The following is a 20401-nucleotide window of genomic DNA, read 5'->3' as shown; positions in this document are numbered from 1 at the left end:
GGAGCAGTATTATAGTAGTTATATTCCTGTATATAGGAGCAGTATTATAGTAGTTATATTCTTGTATATAGGAGCAGTATTATAGTAGTTATATTCTTGTATATAGGGGGCAGTATTATAGTAGTTATATTCTTGTATATAGGAGCAGTATTATAGTAGTTATATTCTTGTATATAGGAGCAGTATAATAGTAGTTATATTCCTGTATATAGGAGCAGTATTATAGTAGTTATATTCTTGTATATAGGAGGCAGTATTATAGTAGTTATATTCTTGTATATAGGAGCAGTATTATAGTAGTTATATTCTTGTATATAGCAGGCAGTATTATAGTAGTTTTATTCTTGTATATAGGAGCAGTATTATAGTAGTTATATTCTTGTATATAGGAGCAGTATTATAGTAGTTATATTCTTGTATATAGGAGGCAGTATTATAGTAGTTATATTCTTGTATATAGGAGCAGTATTATAGTAGTTATATTCTTGTCTATAGGGGCAGTATTATAGTAGTTATATTCTTGTATATAGGAGCAGTATTATAGTAGTTATAGTCTTGTATATAGGAGCAGTATTATAGTAGTTATATTCTTGTATATAGGAGCAGTATTATAGTAGTTATATTCTTGTATATAGGAGACAGTATTATAGTAGTTATATTCTTGTATATAGGAGCAGTATTATAGTAGTTATATTCTAGTATATAGGAGCAGTATTATAGTAGTTATATTCTTGTATATAGGGGGCAGTATTATAGTAGTTATATTCTTGTATATAGGAGCAGTATTATAGTAGTTATATTCTTGTATATAGGAGCAGTATTATAGTAGTTATAGTCTTGTATATAGGAGCAGTATTATAGTAGTTATATTCTTGTATATAGGAGCAGTATTATAGTAGTTATATTCTTGTATATAGGAGACAGTATTATAGTAGTTATATTCTTGTATATAGGAGCAGTATTATAGTAGTTATATTCTTGTATATAGGAGCTGTATTATAGTAGTTATATTCTTGTATATAGGAGCAGTATTATAGTAGTTATATTCTTGTATATAGGAGCAGTATTATAGTAGTTATATTCTTGTATATAGGGGGCAGTATTATAGTAGTTATATTCTTGTATATAGGAGCAGTATTATAGTAGTTATATTCTTGTATATAGGAGCAGTATTATAGTAGTTATAGTCTTGTATATAGGAGCAGTATTACAGTAGTTTTATTCCTGTAGATAGAATGTGTAGTACCATCAGCACACCGGATATTAGTATATAACTTTACAGATGGCTCACTCACCTTATAGAGTTGTTGTACAATATAGCCACAATTCTATACTGCACCTTACAATAACGGAAGCTGGTAACAGAGGGTACATTTATTATGCACCATTTTCTGTATAATTAGGGTGTTCAGCCATTGGAGGGGTTACATAACCCCTAGGTGCACTGATCCTCCTGCCCTCCCCTGTAGGGGTGATTTCACTCTACGTTTCACTCTACGTTTGGAAGGAGCGAAAACCGTCCGCTCCCATACCCCAGCTGGATCCAGTTGAAACCCCATTCATTTCAATGAGCCAACCGGAGGCAAACGCTGACTCCGGTAGGTTAATTTTTTGCCCCGTATACGTTTTTCCCGCCAGACCTAAGACCGTGGTATACCATGGTTTGAAGGTCCGGTTAGAGAACCGTATACGGGGCAAAAAATTAGCCGACCAGAGTCAGCGTTAGACTCCGGTTGGCTCATTGAAATGAATGGGGTTTTGGCTGGATCCAGCTGGGGTATGGGAGCGGACAGTTTACGCTCCTTCCAACCGGATCCGGCACCCGTATACTACAAACGTAGAGTGAACCCACCCTTACGCCTTCTTATGAATATTGAACCGTCACTGCAGAGGATGAATATTCATAAGTAGGTGTTATAAGAGGGGGGCGTGAGTAGTTACACCTAGGGATAATATAAGCCCCCCTCATTTGCATATTACATCACTGTAAGGTGCCCTATTAGACCATAAGGCTAAAAAGCCCTAACCTGCTGATAGATTACCTTTAAGGACCAGACAAGCTTGTGTGAATCATCCCGAGACGCGGTGCCCATTTATTTCTAATATACACGGAGGTTGCCGTCCTATTTGCCTGTGATGCGGAGTGTGAGTAGCAGCGTCTGTACATAGAATTATAATAATCTGGGTCCTTCCATCGCCTCAATCCTCTGGTCTCCAATCTTTGGTGACTGTCTGTCCCATCATCTCGTACACATGGAGGGGACACAGGAGAATATATTGATTTCATATATATTGAGCCACATGAAGAATTTCCCATTAAATATCCCATCTATCCTGTCATAATAATCTATATCATATTAATGTATTATCTTGCCCCAAGGAAGCTCCAGAAGATGTACAACTACTGCTGTTGGCCTTGTGCGCCATACGGTACGGTAAATACCGATCCCGCACTCTCCCTCTCCCACGTAGAATGAACCCATCTTCATACACATAGACTGTCCCAAAGGCATTGGAGCCGGAGGGTGACTCAATGACCCCCTCCATAGTGATATGGTGTATTCCATGGGAGTCCAGGTGGTATCCGCCATTGTGGTCATGTCCAGCGAAGTAACACACAACGCTCTGGTGGGACTGAATGGTCCTCAGGATCTCATCATAATTCCAGGCCAGGCAGAGGCTGTGTATTGCTTTTGGGTGGACCGGGATGTGACCTGTGATAGAAATACAATGGGAATTAATATTTGGCCCCATAATAGTAACATATTTCCCAAGATTTAGAACTTACCGGCAATGATCACCCTCTCTCCCTTCTTGTCGGAATATGTGAGGACATCATTCAGCCATGCCAGTTGCTCCTTGCCCATGCCACCGTTAAATTCCAGGAGGTGGAAGCCTATGAATATGATGGTCAGATCAGATCTGAGAATCTGCAGAAGACCCAACAACTCATTTCCATGACCCATGGTCCCTGTGGAATGTGAATCTAGAGGTGGTTCAGTCCTCTGTCCACAATGTAGAGGCGGTCCAACCCTCGGCCCCCAATGTAGAGGTGGTCCAAACCTCGGACCTCAATGTAGAGGCGGTCCAGCCCTCAATGTAGAGGTGGTCCAGCCCCCAATGTAGAGGCGGTCCAACCCTGGCCCTCACTGTAGAGGCAGTCTAACCCTCGTCCCCCAATGTAGAGGCAGTCCAGCCCTCAATGTAGAGGCGGTCCAACCCTTGCCCCCAATGTAGAGGCAGTCCCGTCCTCAATGTAGAGGTGGTCCAACCCTCGGCCCCCAATGTAGAGGCAGTCCAGCCCTCAATGTAGAGGCGGTCCAGCCCTCAATGTAGAGGCGGTCTAGCCCTCAATGTAGAGGTGGTCCAGCCCTCAATGTAGAGGTGGTCCAACCCTCGCCCTCACTGTAGAGGCGGTCCAACCCTTATCCCCCAATGTAGAGGCAGTCCAGCCCTCATTGTAGAGGCGGTCCAACCCTTGCCCCCAATGTAGAGGCAGTCCCGCCCACAACGTAGAGGTGGTCCAACCCTCGGCCCCCAATGTAGAGGTAGTCCAGCCCTCAATTTAGAGATGGTTCAACCGTTGCCCCCAATGTAGAGGCAGTCCAGCCCTCAATGTAGAGGCGGTCCAGCCCTCAGTGTAGAGGCGGTCAAGCCCTCAATGTAGAGGCGGTCCAGCCCTCAATGTAGAGGCGGTCCAGCCCTCAATGTAGAGGCGGTCCAGCCCTCAATGTAGAGGAGGTCCAACCCTTGCCCTCACTGTAGAGGCGGTCCAACCCTCGTCCCCCAATGTAGAGGCAGTCCAGCCCTCAATGTAGAGGCGGTCCAACCCTTGCCCCCAATGCAGAGGCAGTCCCGCCCTCAATGTAGAGGTGGTCCAACCCTCGGCCCCCAATGTAGAGGCACTCCAGCCCTCAATTTAGAGGCAGTTCAACCCTTGCCCCCAATGTAGAGGCAGTCCAGCCCTCAATGTAGAGGCGGTCCAGCCCTCAATGTAGAGGCTGTCCAGCCCTCAATGTAGAGGCTGTCCAGCCCTCAATATAGAGGTGGTCCAGCCCTCAATGTAGAGGCGGTCCAGCCCTCAATGTAGAGGCGGTCCAGCCTTAAATGTAGAGGCGGTCCAGCTTACAATGTAGAGGCGGTCTAGCCTTCAATGTAGAGGCGGTCCAGCCTACAATGTAGAGGCGGTCCAGCCCTCAATGTAGAGGTTGTCCAGCCCTCAATGTAGAGGCGGTCCAGCCCTCAATGTAGAGGCGGTCCAGCCCTCAATGTAGAGGCGGTCCAGCCCTCAATGTAGAGGCGGTCCAGCCCTCAATGTAGAGGCGGTCCAGCCCTCTGCCCTCAATATAGAAGCGGTCTAGCCCTCAATGTAGAGGTGGTCCAGCCCTCAATGTAGAGGCGGTCCAGCCCTCTGCCCTCAATATAGAGACGGGCCAGCCCTCAATGTAGAGGTGGTCAAGCTCTCTACCCTCAATGTAGAGGCGGTCCAGCCCTCAATGTAGAGGCGGTCCAGCTCTCTGCCCTCAATGTAGAGGCTGTCCAGCACTCAATGTAGAGGCGGTCCAGCCCTCAATGTAGAGGCAATCCAGCCCTCTGCCCTCAATGTAGAGGTGGTCCAGCAATCTGCCCTCAATGTACAGGTGGTCCAGACCTCTGCCCTCAATGTAGAGGTGGTCCAGCCCTCTGCTCTCAATGTAGAGGCGGTCCAGGCCTCTACCTTCAAAGTAGAGGTTTGTACAGCCCTCTGCCCTCAATCTAGAGGCGGTCCAGCCCTCAATGTAGAGGCAGTCCAGCCCTCTGCCCTCAATGTAGAGGCAGTCCAGACCTCTGCCCTCAACGTAGAGGTGGTTCAGCCCTCTGCTCTCAATGCAGAGGCGGTCCAGACCTCTGCCTTCAATGTAGAGGTGGTCCAGCCCTCTGCTCTCAATGTAGAGGCGGTCCAGGCCTCTGCCTTCAAAGTAGAGGTTTGCACAGCCCTCTGCCCTCAATCTAGAGGCGGTCCAGCCCTCAATGTAGAAGCGGTCCAGACCTCTGCCCTCAATGTAGAGGCGGTCCAGGCCTCTACCTTCAAAGTAGAGGTTTGTACAGCCCTCTGCCCTCAATCTAGAGGCGGTCCAGCCCTCAATGTAGAAGCGGTCCAGCCCTCTGCTCTCAATGTAGAGGCGGTCCAGGCCTCTACCTTCAAAGTAGAGGTTTGTACAGCCCTCTGCCCTCAATCTAGAGGCGGTCCAGCCCTCAATGTAGAGGCAGTCCAGCCCTCTGCCCTCAATGTAGAGGCAGTCCAGACCTCTGCCCTCAACGTAGAGGTGGTTCAGCCCTCTGCTCTCAATGCAGAGGCGGTCCAGACCTCTGCCTTCAATGTAGAGGTGGTCCAGCCCTCTGCTCTCAATGTAGAGGCGGTCCAGGCCTCTGCCTTCAAAGTAGAGGTTTGCACAGCCCTCTGCCCTCAATCTAGAGGCGGTCCAGCCCTCAATGTAGAAGCGGTCCAGACCTCTGCCCTCAATGTAGAGGCGGTCCAGCCCTCTGCCCTCAATGGAGAAGCGGCTCAGCTCTCGGCCCTCAATGTAGAGGTGCCCATGATCATCTTCCATCCATATGAGAACCATTAAAAGGGTACTCAGCTGCCCCATCTTTCAGAATGTTTTGCTCCGAAAGCTTGGAGCGGTTGTCGGGGGTTGTGACGCCACAACCACGCCCCTATTAACGTCACACCACGCCCCCTCACATTGAGAGGGCATGGTGTGACATCACGAGGGGCGTGATGTCACAACCCCCCCGCCGCCGGTACCCAGCATTCTAAACGAACGCTGGGTGCTGCACAGAGATTGCAGGGGTCCCAGCTGCGGGACCCCCACAACCAGACATCTTATCCCCTATCCTTTGGTTAGAGGATAGGATGCCTAGGGACGGAGTACCCCTTTATTGAAAGCTCCTTAAGGTTTCCATGGCTATATTTCATACCATTGGGGAGTGACCGCAAATGGCCACCTCCACATTGGTGGAAGCCTGGACCACTGCCCCCCCCTCTAGTTAACCCTTACCATTGCAGTTAGATTGGTTGTTATCCAAGAAAGCTAAAGATTTCCGGAGTCCATCGCTATTCAGCTCTCGGCCAATAGTACTTAGGTCATAGGTGTCTACCACGATGAACCTGAACTTAGTGTAGGGACTGAAGTGATAGGCATAATAATCTCCTTCTGAGGTTCCCTCAGGACTTTGGTCAGGACTGTCTATTCTTGTGTCCTCCAGACAAGATGTATTAAGCTTTGAGGCCATTAAGTAATCCCGAGAGAAGTTATAAAATTCATGGTTGCCCCAGACATGGTGGAAAGGCATCTTAGCGGCCATCATCATGGTAAGGATCTTCTGGAGTGAAGCTTCTGACATCCCGGCTCTCTTGTTGAAGCAATCGATGATGTCTCCAAGTTGTAATACAAACTTAGGCGCAATGTCCTCTGCATTCCACCTCTTGATTGCGTCCTGGAGATGGAGGCAGCTTTGGCTGTAATATCTCATGGTCTTCCAGCAGCTGGGGCCGTCAGCTTTATCTGCATACTGGATATCTGCTATCACCCCGAAGGTAAAGCAGGGGCGGCCATGTCTGCTGGAGCCGTCCAGGTTCCCCCGAGCCTCTGCCATCCTATAGAGAACACAAGGAAGAGAAAGGGTTAATCCAGCCTCACATGTCACTGACCATTACTGCTGGGGGAACCCCCATGTTTACAAGATGGCTTCCACTATAAACTGAGGTCTGGGATGATGGGAGTGATACATTGTATGATAGGAGATTAGATTGTGAGCTCCTGGGGTCAGGGATGATGGGAGTGATACATTGTATGATAGGAGATTAGATTGTGATCTCCTGGGGTCAGGGATGATGGGAGTGATACATTGTATGATAGGAGATTAGATTGTGAGCTCCTGGGTTCAGGGATGATGGGAGTGATACATTGTATGATAGGAGATTAGATTGGGATCTCCTGGGGTCAGGGATGATGGGAGTGATACATTGTATGATATGAGATTAGAATGTGATCTCCTGGGGTCAGGGATGATGGGAGTGATACATTGTATGATAGGAGATTAGATTGTGATCTCCTGGGGTCAGGGATGATGGGAGTGATACATTGTATGTGATAGATTAGATTGTGATCTCCTGGGGTCAGGGATGATGGGAGTGATACATTGTATGATAGGAGATTAGATTGTGAGCTCCTGGGGTCAGGGATGATGGGAGTGATACATTGTATGATAGGAGATTAGATTGTGAGCTCCTGGGGTCAGGGATGATGGGAGTGATACATTGTATGTGATAGGAGATTAGATTGTGATCTCTTGGGGTCAGGGATGATGGGAGTGATACATTGTATGATAGGAGATTAGATTGTGAGCTCCTGGGGTCAGGGATGATGGGAGTGATACATTGTATGATAGGAGATTAGATTGTGATCTCCTGGGGTCAGGGATGATGGGAGTGATACATTGTATGATAGGAGATTAGATTGTGATCTCCTGGGGTCAGGGATGATGGGAGTGATACATTGTATGATAGGAGATTAGATTGTGAGCTCCTGGGGTCAGGCATGATGGGAGTGATACATTGTATGATAGGAGATTAGAGTGTGAGCTCCTGGGGTCAGGGATGATGGGAGTAATACATTGTATGATAGGAGATTAGATTGTGAGCTCCTGGGGTCAGGGATGATGGGAGTGATACATTGTGTGATAGGAGATTAGAGTGTGAGCTCCTGGGGTCAGGGATGATGGGAGTGATACATTATATGATAGGAGATTAGATTGTGATCACCTGGGTCAGGGATGATGGGAGTGATACATTGTATGATAGGAGATTAGATTGTGATCTCCTGGGGTCAGGGATGATGGGAGTGATACATTGTATGATAGGAGATTAGATTGTGATCTCCTGGGGTCAGGGATGATGGGAGTGACACATTGTATGATAGGAGATTAGATTGTGATCTCCTGGGGTCAGGGATGATGGGAGTGATACATTGTATGTGATAGGAGATTAGATTGTGATCTCCCGGGGTCAGGGATGATGGGAGTGATACATTGTATGATAGGAGATTAGATTGTGATCTCCTGGGGTCAGGGATGATGAGAGTGATACATTGTATGATAGGAGATTAGATTGTGATCTCCTGGGGTCAGGGATGATGGGAGTGATACATTGTATGTAATAGGAGATTAGATTGTGATCTCCTGGGGTCAGAGATGATGGGAGTGATACATTGTATGATAGGAGATTAGATTGTGATCTCCTGGGGTCAGGGATGATGGGAGTGATACATTGTATGTGATAGGAGATTAGATTGTGAGCTCCTGGGGTCAGGGATGATGGGAGTGATACATTGTATGATAGGAGATTATATTGTGATCTCCTGGGGTCAGGGATGATGGGAGTGATACATTGTATGTGATAGGAGATTAGATTGTGATCTCCTGGGGTCAGGGATGATGGGAGTGATACATTGTATGATAGGAGATTAGATTGTGAGCTCCTGGAGTCAGGGATGATGGGAGTGATACATTGTATGATAGGAGATTAGATTGTGATCTCCTGGGGTCAGGGATGATGGGAGTGATACATTGTATGATAGGAGATTAGATTGTGATCTCCTGGGGTCAGGGATGATGGGAGTGATACATTGTATGATAGGAGATTAGATTGTGATCTCCTGGGGTCAGGGATGATGGGAGTGATACATTGTATGATAGAAGATTAGATTGTGATCTCCTGGGGTCAGGGATGATGGGAGTGATACATTGTATGATAGGAGATTAGATTGTGAGCTCCTGGGGTCAGGGATGATGGGAGTGATACATTGTATGATAGGAGATTAGATTGTGATCTCCTGGGGTCAGGGATGATGGGAGTGATACATTGTATGTGATAGGAGATTAGATTGTGATCTCCTGGGGTCAGGGATGATGGGGGTGATACATTGTATGTGATAGGAGATTAGATTGTGAGCTCCTGGGGTCAGGGATGATGGGAGTGATACATTGTATGATAGGAGATTAGATTGTGAGCTCCTGGGGTAAGGGATGATGGGAGTGATATATTGTATGATAGAAGATTAGATTGTGATCTCCTGGGGTCAGGGATGATGGGAGTGATACATTGTATGATAGGAGATTAGATTGTGATCTCCTGGGGTCAGGGATGATGGGAGTGATACATTGTATGTGATAGGAGATTAGATTGTGATCTCCTGGGGTCAGGGATGATGGGAGTGATACATTGTATGATAGGAGATTAGATTGTGAGCTCCTGGGGTCAGGGATGATGGGAATGATACATTGTATGTGATAGGAGATTAGATTGTGAGCTCCTAGGGTCAGGGATGATGGGAGTGATACTTTGTATGATAGGAGATTAGATTGTGATCTCCTGTGGTCAGGGATGATGGGAGTGATACATTGTATGATAGGAGATTAGATTGTGATCTCCTGGGGTCAGGGATGATGGGAGTGATACATTGTATGTAATAGGAGATTAGATTGTGATCTCCTGTGGTCAGGGATGATGGGAGTGATACATTGTATGATAGGAGATTAGATTGTGATCTCCTGGGGTCAGGGATGATGGGAGTGATACATTGTATGTGATAGGAGATTAGATTGTGATCTCCTGGGGTCAGAGATGATGGGAGTGATACATTGTATGATAGGAGATTAGATTGTGATCTCCTGGGGTCAGGGATGATGGGAGTGATACATTGTATGTGATAGGAGATTAGATTGTGAGCTCCTGGGGTCAGGGATGATGGGAGTGATACATTGTATGATAGGAGATTAGATTGTGATCTCCTGGGGTCAGGGATGATGGGAGTGATACATTGTATGTGATAGGAGATTAGATTGTGATCTCCTGGGGTCAGGGATGATGGGAGTGATACATTGTATGTGATAGGAGATTAGATTGTGATCTCCTGGGGTCAGGGATGATGGGAGTGATACATTGTATGATAGGAGAATAGATTGTGATCTCCTGGGGTCAGGGATGATGGGAGTGATACATTGTATGACAGGAGATTAGATTGTGATCTCCTGGGGTCAGGGATGATGGGAGTGATACATTGTATGATAGGAGATTAGATTGTGAGCTCCTGGGGTCAGGGATGATGGGAGTGATACATTGTATGATAGGAGATTAGATTGTGATCTCCTGGGGTCAGGGATGATGGGAGTGATACATTGTATGATAGGAGATTAGATTGTGAGCTCCTGGAGTCAGGGATGATGGGAGTGATACATTGTATGATAGGAGATTAGATTGTGATCTCCTGGGGTCAGGGATGATGGGAGTGATACATTGTATGATAGGAGATTAGATTGTGAGCTCCTGGGGTCAGGGATGATGGGAGTGATACATTGTATGATAGGAGATTAGATTGTGATCTCCTGGGGTCAGGGATGATGGGAGTGATACATTGTATGATAGAAGATTAGATTGTGATCTCCTGAGGTCAGGGATGATGGGAGTGATACATTGTATGATAGGAGATTAGATTGTGAGCTCCTGGGGTCAGGGATGATGGGAGTGATACATTGTATGATAGGAGATTAGATTGTGATCTCCTGGGGTCAGGGATGATGGGAGTGATACATTGTATGTGATAGGAGATTAGATTGTGATCTCCTGGGGTCAGGGATGATGGGGGTGATACATTGTATGTGATAGGAGATTAGATTGTGAGCTCCTGGGGTCAGGGATGATGGGAGTGATACATTGTATGATAAGAGATTAGATTGTGATCTCCTGGGGTCAGGGATGATGGGAGTGATACATTGTATGATAGGAGATTAGATTGTGATCTCCTGGGGTCAGGGATGATGGGAGTGATACATTGTATGTGATAGGAGATTAGATTGTGATCTCCTGGGGTCAGGGATGATGGGAGTGATACATTGTATGATAGGAGATTAGATTGTGAGCTCCTGGAGTCAGGGATGATGGGAGTGATACATTGTATGATAGGAGATTAGATTGTGATCTCCTGGGGTCAGGGATGATGGGAGTGATACATTGTATGATAGGAGATTAGATTGTGATCTCCTGGGGTCAGGGATGATGGGAGTGATACATTGTATGATAGGAGATTAGATTGTGATCTCCTGGGGTCAGGGATGATGAGAGTGATACATTGTATGATAGGAGATTAGATTGTGATCTCCTGGGGTCAGGGATGATGGGAGTGATACATTGTATGTGATAGGAGATTAGATTGTGATCTCCTGGGGTCAGGGATGATGGGAGTGATACATTGTATGATAGGAGATTAGATTGTGAGCTCCTGGGGTCAGGGATGATGGGAGTGATACATTGTATGATAGGAGATTAGATTGTGATCTCCTGGGGTCAGGGATGATGGGAGTGATACATTGTATGATAGGAGATTAGATTGTGATCTCCTGGGGTCAGGGATGATGGGAGTGATACATTGTATGTGATAGGAGATTAGATTGTGATCTCCTGGGGTCAGGGATGATGGGAGTGATACATTGTATGATAGGAGATTAGATTGTGATCTCCTGGGGTCAGGGATGATGGGAGTGATACATTGTATGATAGGAGATTAGATTGTGATCTCCTGGGGTCAGGGATGATGGGAGTGATACATTGAATGTGATAGGAGATTAGATTGTGATCTCGTGGGGTCAGGGATGATGAGAGTGATACATTGTATGATAGGAGATTAGATTGTGATCTCCTGGGGTCAGGGATGATGGGAGTGATACATTGTATGATAGGAGATTAGATTGTGATCTCCTGGGGTCAGGGATGATGGGAGTGATACATTGTATGTGATAGAAGATTAGATTGTGATCTCCTGGGGTCAGGGATGATGGGAGTGATACATTGTATGTGATAGAAGATTAGATTGTGATCTCCTGGGGTCAGGGATGATGGGAGTGATACATTGTATGATAGGAGATTAGATTGTGATCTCCTGGGGTCAGGGATGATGGGAGTGATACATTGTATGATAGGAGATTAGATTGTGATCTCCTGGGGTCAGGGATGATGGGAGTGATACATTGTATGTGATAGAAGATTAGATTGTGATCTCCTGGGGTCAGGGATGATGGGAGTGATACATTGTATGATAGGAGATTAGATTGTGATCTCCTGGGGTCAGGGATGATGGGGGTGATACATTGTATGTGATAGGAGATTTGATTGTGATCTCCTGAGGTCAGGGATGATGGGAGTGCTACATTGTATGATAGGAGATTAGAGTGTGAGCTCCTGGGGTCAGGGATGATGGGAGTGATACATTGTATGTGATAGAAGATTAGATTGTGATCTCCTGGGGTCAGGGATGATGGGAGTGATACATTGTATGTGATAGGAGTTTAGATTGTGATCTCCTGGGGTCAGGGATGATGGGAGTGATACATTGTATGATAGGAGATTAGATTGTGATCTCCTGGGGTCAGGGATGATGGGGGTGATACATTGTATGTGATAGGAGATTAGATTGTGAGCTCCTGGGGTCAGGGATGATGGGGGTGATACATTGTATGTGATAGGAGATTAGATTGTGAGCTCCTGGGGTCAGGGATGATGGGAGTGATACATTGTATGTTATAGGAGATTAGATTGTGAGCTCCTGGGGTCAGGGATGATGGGAGTGATACATTGTATGTGATAGAAGATTAGATTGTGATCTCCTGAGGTCAGGGATGATGGGAGTGATACATTGTATGATAGGAGATTAGATTGTGAGCTCCTGGGGTCAGGGATGATGGGAGTGATACATTGTGTGATAGGAGATTAGATTGTGATCTCCTGGGGTCAGGGATGATGGGAGTGATACATTGTATGATAGGTGATTAGATTGTGATCTCCTGGGGTCAGGGATGATGGGAGTGATACATTGTATGTGATAGAAGATTAGATTGTGATCTCCTGGGGTCAGGGATGATGGGAGTGATACATTGTATGATAGGAGATTAGATTGTGAGCTCCTGGAGTCAGGGATGATGGGAGTGATACATTGTATGATAGGAGATTAGATTGTGATCTCCTGGGGTCAGGGATGATGGGAGTGATACATTGTATGATAGGAGATTAGATTGTGATCTCCTGGGGTCAGGGATGATGGGAGTGATACATTGTATGATAGGAGATTAGATTGTGAGCTCCTGGAGTCAGGGATGATGGGAGTGATACATTGTATGATAGGAGATTAGATTGTGATCTCCTGGGGTCAGGGATGATGGGAGTGATACATTGTATGATAGGAGATTAGATTGTGATCTCCTGAGGTCAGAGATGATGGGAGTGATACATTGTATGATATTAGATTAGATTGTGATCTCCTGGGGTCAGGGATGATGGGAGTGATACATTGTATGATAGGAGATTAGATTGTGAGCTCCTGGAGTCAGGGATGATGGGAGTGATACATTGTATGATAGGAGATTAGATTGTGATCTCCTGGGGTCAGGGATGATGGGAGTGATACATTGTATGATAGGAGATTAGATTGTGATCTCCTGGGGTCAGGGATGATGGGAGTGATACATTGTATGATAGGAGATTAGATTGTGATCTCCTGAGGTCAGAGATGATGGGAGTGATACATTGTATGATATTAGATTAGATTGTGATCTCCTGGGGTCAGGGATGATGGGAGTGATACATTGTATGATAGGAGATTAGATTGTGATCTCCTGGGGCCAGGGATGATGGGAGTGATACATTGTATGTGATAGGAGATTAGATTGTGAGCTCCTGTGGTCAGGGATGATGGGAGTGATACATTGTATGATAGGAGATTAGATTGTGATCTCCTGGGGTCAGGGATGATGGGAGTGATACATTGTATGGTAGGAGATTAGATTGTGAGCTCCTGTGGTCAGGGATGATGGGAGTGATACATTGTATGATAGGAGATTAGATTGTGACCTCCTGGGGTCAGGGATGATGGGAGTGATACATTGTATGTGATAGGAGATTAGATTGTGAGCTCCTGGGATCAGGGATGATGGGAGTGATACATTGTATGATAGGAGATTAGATTGTGACCTCCTGGGGTCAGGGATGATGGGAGTGATACATTGTATGTGATAGGAGATTAGATTGTGATCTCCTGGGGTCAGGGATGATGGGAGTGATACATTGTATGTGATAGGAGATTTGATTGTGATCTCCTGAGGTCAGGGATGATGGGAGTGCTACATTGTATGATAGGAGATTAGATTGTGATCTCCTGGGGTCAGGGATGATGGGGGTGATACATTGTATGTGATAGGAGATTTGATTGTGATCTCCTGAGGTCAGGGATGATGGGAGTGCTACATTGTATGATAGGAGATTAGATTGTGATCTCCTGGGGTCAGGGATGATGGGAGTGATACATTGTATGTGATAGGAGATTAGATTGTGATCTCCTAGGGTCAGGGATGATGGGAGTGATACATTGTATGTGATAGGAGATTAGATTGTGATCTCCTAGGGTCAGGGATGATGGGAGTGATACATTGTATGATAGGAGATTAGATTGTGAGCTCCTGGGGTCAGGGATGATGGGAGTGATACATTGTATGATAGGAGATTAGATTGTGATCTCCTGGGGTCAGGGATGATGGGAGTGATACATTGTATGATAGGAGATTAGATTGTGATCTCCTGGGGTCAGGGATGATGGGAGTGATACATTGTATGATAGGAGATTAGATTGTGAGCTCCTGGGGTCAGGAATGATGGGAGTGATACATTGTATGTGATAGGAGATTAGATTGTGATCTCCTGGGGTCAGGGATGATGGGAGTGATACATTGTATGATAGGAGATTAGATTGTGATCTCCTGGGATCAGGGATGATGGTAGTGATACATTGTATGATAGGAGATTAGATTGTGATCTCCTGGGGTCAGGGATGATGGGAGTGATACATTGCATGATAGGAGATTAGATTGTGATCTCCTGGGGTCAGGGATGATGGGAGTGATACATTGTATGATAGGAGATTAGATTGTGATCTCCTGGGGTCAGGGATGATGGGAGTGATACATTGTATGATAGATTAGATTGTGAGCTCCTGGGGTCAGGGATGATGGGAGTGATACATTGTATGATAGGAGATTAGATTGTGAGCTCCTGGGGTCAGGGATGATGGGAGTGATACATTGTATGTGATAGGAGATTAGATTGTGATCTCCTGGGGTCAGGGATGATGGGAGTGATACATTGTATGTGATAGGAGATTAGATTGTGAGCTCCTGGGGTCAGGAATGATGGGAGTGATACATTATATGATAGGTGATTAGATTGTGATCTCCTGGGGTCAGGGATGATGGGAGTGATACATTGTATGATAGGAGATAAGATTGTGAGCTCCTGGCGTCAGGGATGATGGGAGTGATACCCCAGGGGAGAGCGTGTAGTGTCACTTACCCAAGGGGGTAGCATGTAGTGTCACTTACCCCAGGGGGCAGCATGTAGTGCCACTTACCCCAGGGGGCAGCGTGTAGTGTCCTTTACCCCAGGGGGCAGCGTGTAGTGTCACTTACCCCAGGGGGCAGCGTGTAGTGTCACTTACCCCAGGGGGCAGCGTGTAGTGCCACTTACCCCAGGGGGCAGCGTGTAGTGTCACTTACCCCAGGGGGCAGCGTGTAGTGTCACTTACCCCAGGGGGCAGCGTGTAGTGTCCCTTACCCCAGGGGGCAGCATGTAGTGTCACTTACCCCAGGGGGCAGCGTGTAGTGTCATTTACCCCAGGGGGCAGCGTGTAGTGCCACTTACCCCAGGGGGCAGCGTGTAGTGTCACTTACCCCAGGGGGCAGCGTGTAGTGTTACTTACCCCAGGGAGCAGCGTGTAGTGTCACACCCCAGGGGCCAGCGTGTAGTGCCACTTACCCCAGGGGGCAGCGTGTAGTGTCCCTTACCCCGGGGGGCAGCGTGTAGTGTCCCTTACTCCAGGGGGCAGCGTGTAGTGTCACTTACCCCAGGGGGCAGCGTGTAGTGTCACTTACCCCAGGGGGCAGCGTGTAGTGTCCCTTACCCCAGGGGGCAGCGTGTAGTGTCCCTTACCCCAGGGGGCAGCGTGTAATGTCACTTACCCCAGGGGGCAGCGTGTAGTGTCACTTACCCCAGGGGGCAGCGTGTAGTGTCACTTACCCCAGAGGGAAGCGTGTGGTGTCACTTACCCCAGGGGGCAGCGTGTAGTTCCACTTACCCCAAGGGCCAGCGTGTAGTGCCACTTACCCCAGGGGGCAGCGTGTAGTGTCCCTTACCCCGGGGGGCAGCGTGTAGTGTCCCTTACTCCAGGGGGCAGCGTGTAGTGTCACTTACCCCGGGGGGCAGCGTGTAGTGTCCCTTACCCCAGGGGGCAGCGTGTAGTGTCCCTTACCGCAGGGGGCAGCGTGTAGTGTCACTTACCCCAGGGGGCAGCGTGTAGTGTCACTTACCCCAGAGGGCATGATAGGAGATTAGATTGTGATCTCCTGGGGTCAGGGATGATGGGAGTGATACATTGTATGATAGGAGATTAGATTGTGATCTCCTGGGGTCAGGGATGATGGGAGTGATACATTGTATGATAGGAGATTAGATTGTGATCTCCTGGGGTCAGGGATGATGGGAGTGATACATTGTATGTGATAGGAGATTAGATTGTGATCTACTGGGGTCAGGGATGATGGGAGTGATACATTGTATGTGATAGGAGATTAGATTGTGAGCTCCTGGGGTCAGGGATGATGGGAGTGATACATTGTATGATAGGAGATTAGATTGTGAGCTCCTGGCGTCAGGGATGATGGGAGTGATACCCCAGGGGAGAGCGTGTAGTGTCACTTACCCAAGGGGGTAGCATGTAGTGTCACTTACCCCAGGGGGCAGCATGTAGTGCCACTTACCCCAGGGGGCAGCGTGTAGTGTCCTTTACCCCAGGGGGCAGCGTGTAGTGTCACTTACCCCAGGGGGCAGCGTGTAGTGTCACTTACCCCAGGGGGCAGCGTGTAGTGCCACTTACCCCAGGGGGCAGCGTGTAGTGTCACTTACCCCAGGGGGCAGCGTGTAGTGTCACTTACCCCAGGGGGCAGCGTGTAGTGTCCCTTACCCCAGGGGGCAGCATGTAGTGTCACTTACCCCAGGGGGCAGCGTGTAGTGTCATTTACCCCAGGGGGCAGCGTGTAGTGCCACTTACCCCAGGGGGCAGCGTGTAGTGTCACTTACCCCAGGGGGCAGCGTGTAGTGTTACTTACCCCAGGGAGCAGCGTGTAGTGTCACACCCCAGGGGCCAGCGTGTAGTGCCACTTACCCCAGGGGGCAGCGTGTAGTGTCCCTTACCCCGGGGGGCAGCGTGTAGTGTCCCTTACTCCAGGGGGCAGCGTGTAGTGTCACTTACCCCAGGGGGCAGCGTGTAGTGTCACTTACCCCAGGGGGCAGCGTGTAGTGTCCCTTACCCCAGGGGGCAGCGTGTAGTGTCCCTTACCCCAGGGGGCAGCGTGTAATGTCACTTACCCCAGGGGGCAGCGTGTAGTGTCACTTACCCCAGGGGGCAGCGTGTAGTGTCACTTACCCCAGAGGGCAGCGTGTGGTGTCACTTACCCCAGGGGGCAGCGTGTGGTGTCACTTACCCCAAGGGCCAGCGTGTAGTGCCACTTACCCCAGGGGGCAGCGTGTAGTGTCCCTTACCCCGGGGGGCAGCGTGTAGTGTCCCTTACTCCAGGGGGCAGCGTGTAGTGTCACTTACCCCGGGGGGCAGCGTGTAGTGTCCCTTACCCCAGGGGGCAGCGTGTAGTGTCCCTTACCGCAGGGGGCAGCGTGTAGTGTCACTTACCCCAGGGGGCAGCGTGTAGTGTCACTTACCCCAGGGGGCAGCGTGTAGTGTCACTTACCCCAGAGGGCAGCGTGTAGTGTCACTTACCCCAGGGGGCAGCGTGTAGTTCCACTAACCCCTGGGGGCAGCGTGTAGTGTCACTTACCCCAGGGGGCAGCGTGTAGTGTCACTTACCCCAGAGGGCAGCGTGTAGTGTCCCTTACTCCAGGGGGCAGCGTGTAGTGTCACTTACCCCGGGGGGCAGCGTGTAGTGTCACTTACCCCAGGGGTCAGCGTGTAGTGTCCCTTACCCCAGGGAGCAGCGTGTAGTGTCCCTTACCCCAGGGGGCAGCGTGTAGTGTCACTTACCCCAGGGGGCAGCGTGTAGTGTCACTTACCCCAGGGGGCAGCGTGTAGTGTCACTTACCCCAGAGGGCAGCGTGTAGTGTCACTTAACCCAGGGGGCAGCGTGTAGTTCCACTTACCCCAGGGGGCAGCGTGTAGTGTCACTTACCCCAGGGGGCAGCGTGTAGTGTCCCTTACCCAAGGGGGCAGCGTGTAGTGTCCCTTACCCCAGGGGGCAGCGTGTAGTGTCCCTTACCCCAGGGGGCAGCGTGTAGTGTCCCTTACCCCAGGGGGCAGCGTGTAGTGTCCCTTACCCCCAGGGGGCAGCGTGTAGTGTCACTTACCCCAGGGGGCAGCGTGTAGTGTCCCTTACCCCAGGGGGCAGCATGTAGTGTCCCTTAGCCCAGGGGGCAGCATGTAGTGTCACTTACCCCAGGGGGCAGCGTGTAGTGTCACTTACCCCAGGGGGCAGCGTGTAGTGTCACTTACCCCAGGAGGCAGCGTGTAGTGTCACTTACCCCAGGGGGCAGCGTGTAATGTCCCTTACTCCAGGGGGCAGCATGTAGAGTCACTTACCCCAGGAGGCAGCGTGTAGTGTCACTTACCCCAGGGGGCAGCGTGTAGTCTCCCTTACTCCAGGGGGCAGCGTGTAGTGTCACTTACCCCAGGGGGCAGCGTGTAGTGTCCCTTACCCCAGGGGGCAGCGTGTAGTGTCACTTACCCCAGGGGGCAGCGTGTAGTGTCCCTTACTCCAGGGGGCAGCATGTAGTGTCACTTACCCCAGGTGGCAGCGTGTAGTGTCACTTACCCCAGGTGGCAGCGTGTAGTGTCACTTACCCCAGGGGGCAGCATGTAGTGTCACTTACCCCAGGGGGCAGCGTGTAGTGTCACTTACCCCAGGGGGCAGCTTGTAGTGTCACTTACCCCAGGGGGCAGCGTGTAGTGTCCCTTGCCCCAGGGGGAAGCGTGTAGTGTCACTTACCCCAGGGGGCAGCGTGTAGTGTCAATTACCCCAGGGGGCAGCGTGTACTGTCACTTACTCCAGGGGGCAGCATGTATTGTCACTTACCCCAGGGGGCAGCGTGTAGTGTCACTTACCCCAGGGGGCAACGTGTAGTGTCCCTTACTCCAGGGGGCAGCGTGTAGTGTCACTTACCCCAGGGGGCAGCGTGTAGTGTCCCTTACCCCAGGGGGCCAGAGTGTAGTGTCACTTACCCCAGGGGGCAGCGTGTAGTGTCAATTACCCCAGGGGGCAGCGTGTACTGTCACTTACTCCAGGGGGCAGCATGTATTGTCACTTACCCCAGGGGGCAGCGTGTAGTGTCACTTACCCCAGGGGGCAACGTGTAGTGTCCCTTACTCCAGGGGGCAGCGTGTAGTGTCACTTACCCCAGGGGGCAGCGTGTAGTGTCACTTACCCCAGGGGGCAGCTTGTAGTGTCACTTACCCCAGGGGGCAACGTTTAGTGTCCCTTACTCCAGGGGGCAGCGTGTAGTGTCACTTACCCCAGGAGGCAGCGTGTAGTGTCACTTACCCCAGGAGGCAGCGTGTAGTGTCACTTACCCCAGGGGGCAGCGTGTAGAGTCACTTACCCCAGGAGGCAGCGTGTAGTGTCACTTACCCCAGGGGGCAGCGTGTAGTGTCCCTTACTCCAGGGGGCAGCGTGTAGTGTCACTTACCCCAGGGGGCAGCGTGTAGTGTCCCTTACTCCAGGGGGCAGCGTGTAGTGTCACTTACCCCAGGGGGCAGCGTGTAGTGTCCCTTACTCCAGGGGGCAGCGTGTAGTGTCACTTACCCCAGGGGGCCGCGTGTAGTGTCCCTTACTCCAGGGGGCAGCGTGTAGTGTCACTTACCCCAGGGGGCCGCGTGTAGTGTCCCTTACCCCAGGGGGCAGCATGTAGTGTCACTTACCCCAGGGGGCAGCGTGTAGTGTCACTTACCCCAGGGGGCCGCGTGTAGTGTCACTTACCCCAGGGGGCAGCGTGTAGTGTCACTTTCCTCGGCAGCGTCTCCTCGGCTGTGATTCCGGTCTTGTAATATACACAGGAGGGGCCTCGCCCTGCAGCCACTTAAAGAGGAAGAAACAAAACTATTCGCATCTAGGAAACAAGTTGTCACCACAAAGCTCCCGGTGCCTCTGAGTGCTGGAGATGACTGCTCAGGATCACCGCAGGGACAGCTGGAGGAGTCATGTGACTATGGATCTATACAATAGTCAGAATTGTGTCCTATAAACAAGTTGTGTTACAGGTCTG

General features: G+C 49.3%; 1 protein-coding gene across 4 annotated transcripts; it reads right to left on the bottom strand.

The window, feature by feature from the left end:
* Window positions 1–1769: 1769 nt before the first annotated feature.
* Window positions 1770–20395, bottom strand: LOC130297249 (manganese-dependent ADP-ribose/CDP-alcohol diphosphatase-like). 4 transcript variants are annotated; one of them, XM_056549499.1, is made up of 4 exons: window positions 20087–20395; window positions 6042–6640; window positions 2789–2896; window positions 1770–2714 (listed from the first exon to the last, which is right to left on the bottom strand). In XM_056549499.1, the coding sequence occupies exons 2-4, from the start codon at window positions 6637–6639 to the stop codon at window positions 2353–2355; spliced, it is 1068 nt and encodes a 355-aa protein (XP_056405474.1). In that variant the 5' UTR covers window position 6640; window positions 20087–20395; the 3' UTR covers window positions 1770–2352. The 4 variants fall into 4 exon arrangements, with proteins under 4 accessions (XP_056405474.1, XP_056405471.1, XP_056405472.1 ...); XM_056549496.1 differs by having other exon boundaries at window positions 20116–20395; XM_056549497.1 differs by lacking the exon at window positions 20087–20395 and adding an exon at window positions 19942–19954.
* Between the last annotated feature and the right edge of the window lie 6 nt (window positions 20396–20401).

Source organism: Hyla sarda, chromosome 13 (assembly GCF_029499605.1).
Source record: "Hyla sarda isolate aHylSar1 chromosome 13, aHylSar1.hap1, whole genome shotgun sequence".
NCBI classification, from domain to species: Eukaryota; Metazoa; Chordata; class Amphibia; order Anura; family Hylidae; genus Hyla; species Hyla sarda.
Note: the sequence above shows the minus strand (reverse complement) of the source record. Positions and strands in the feature narration are given on the sequence as shown.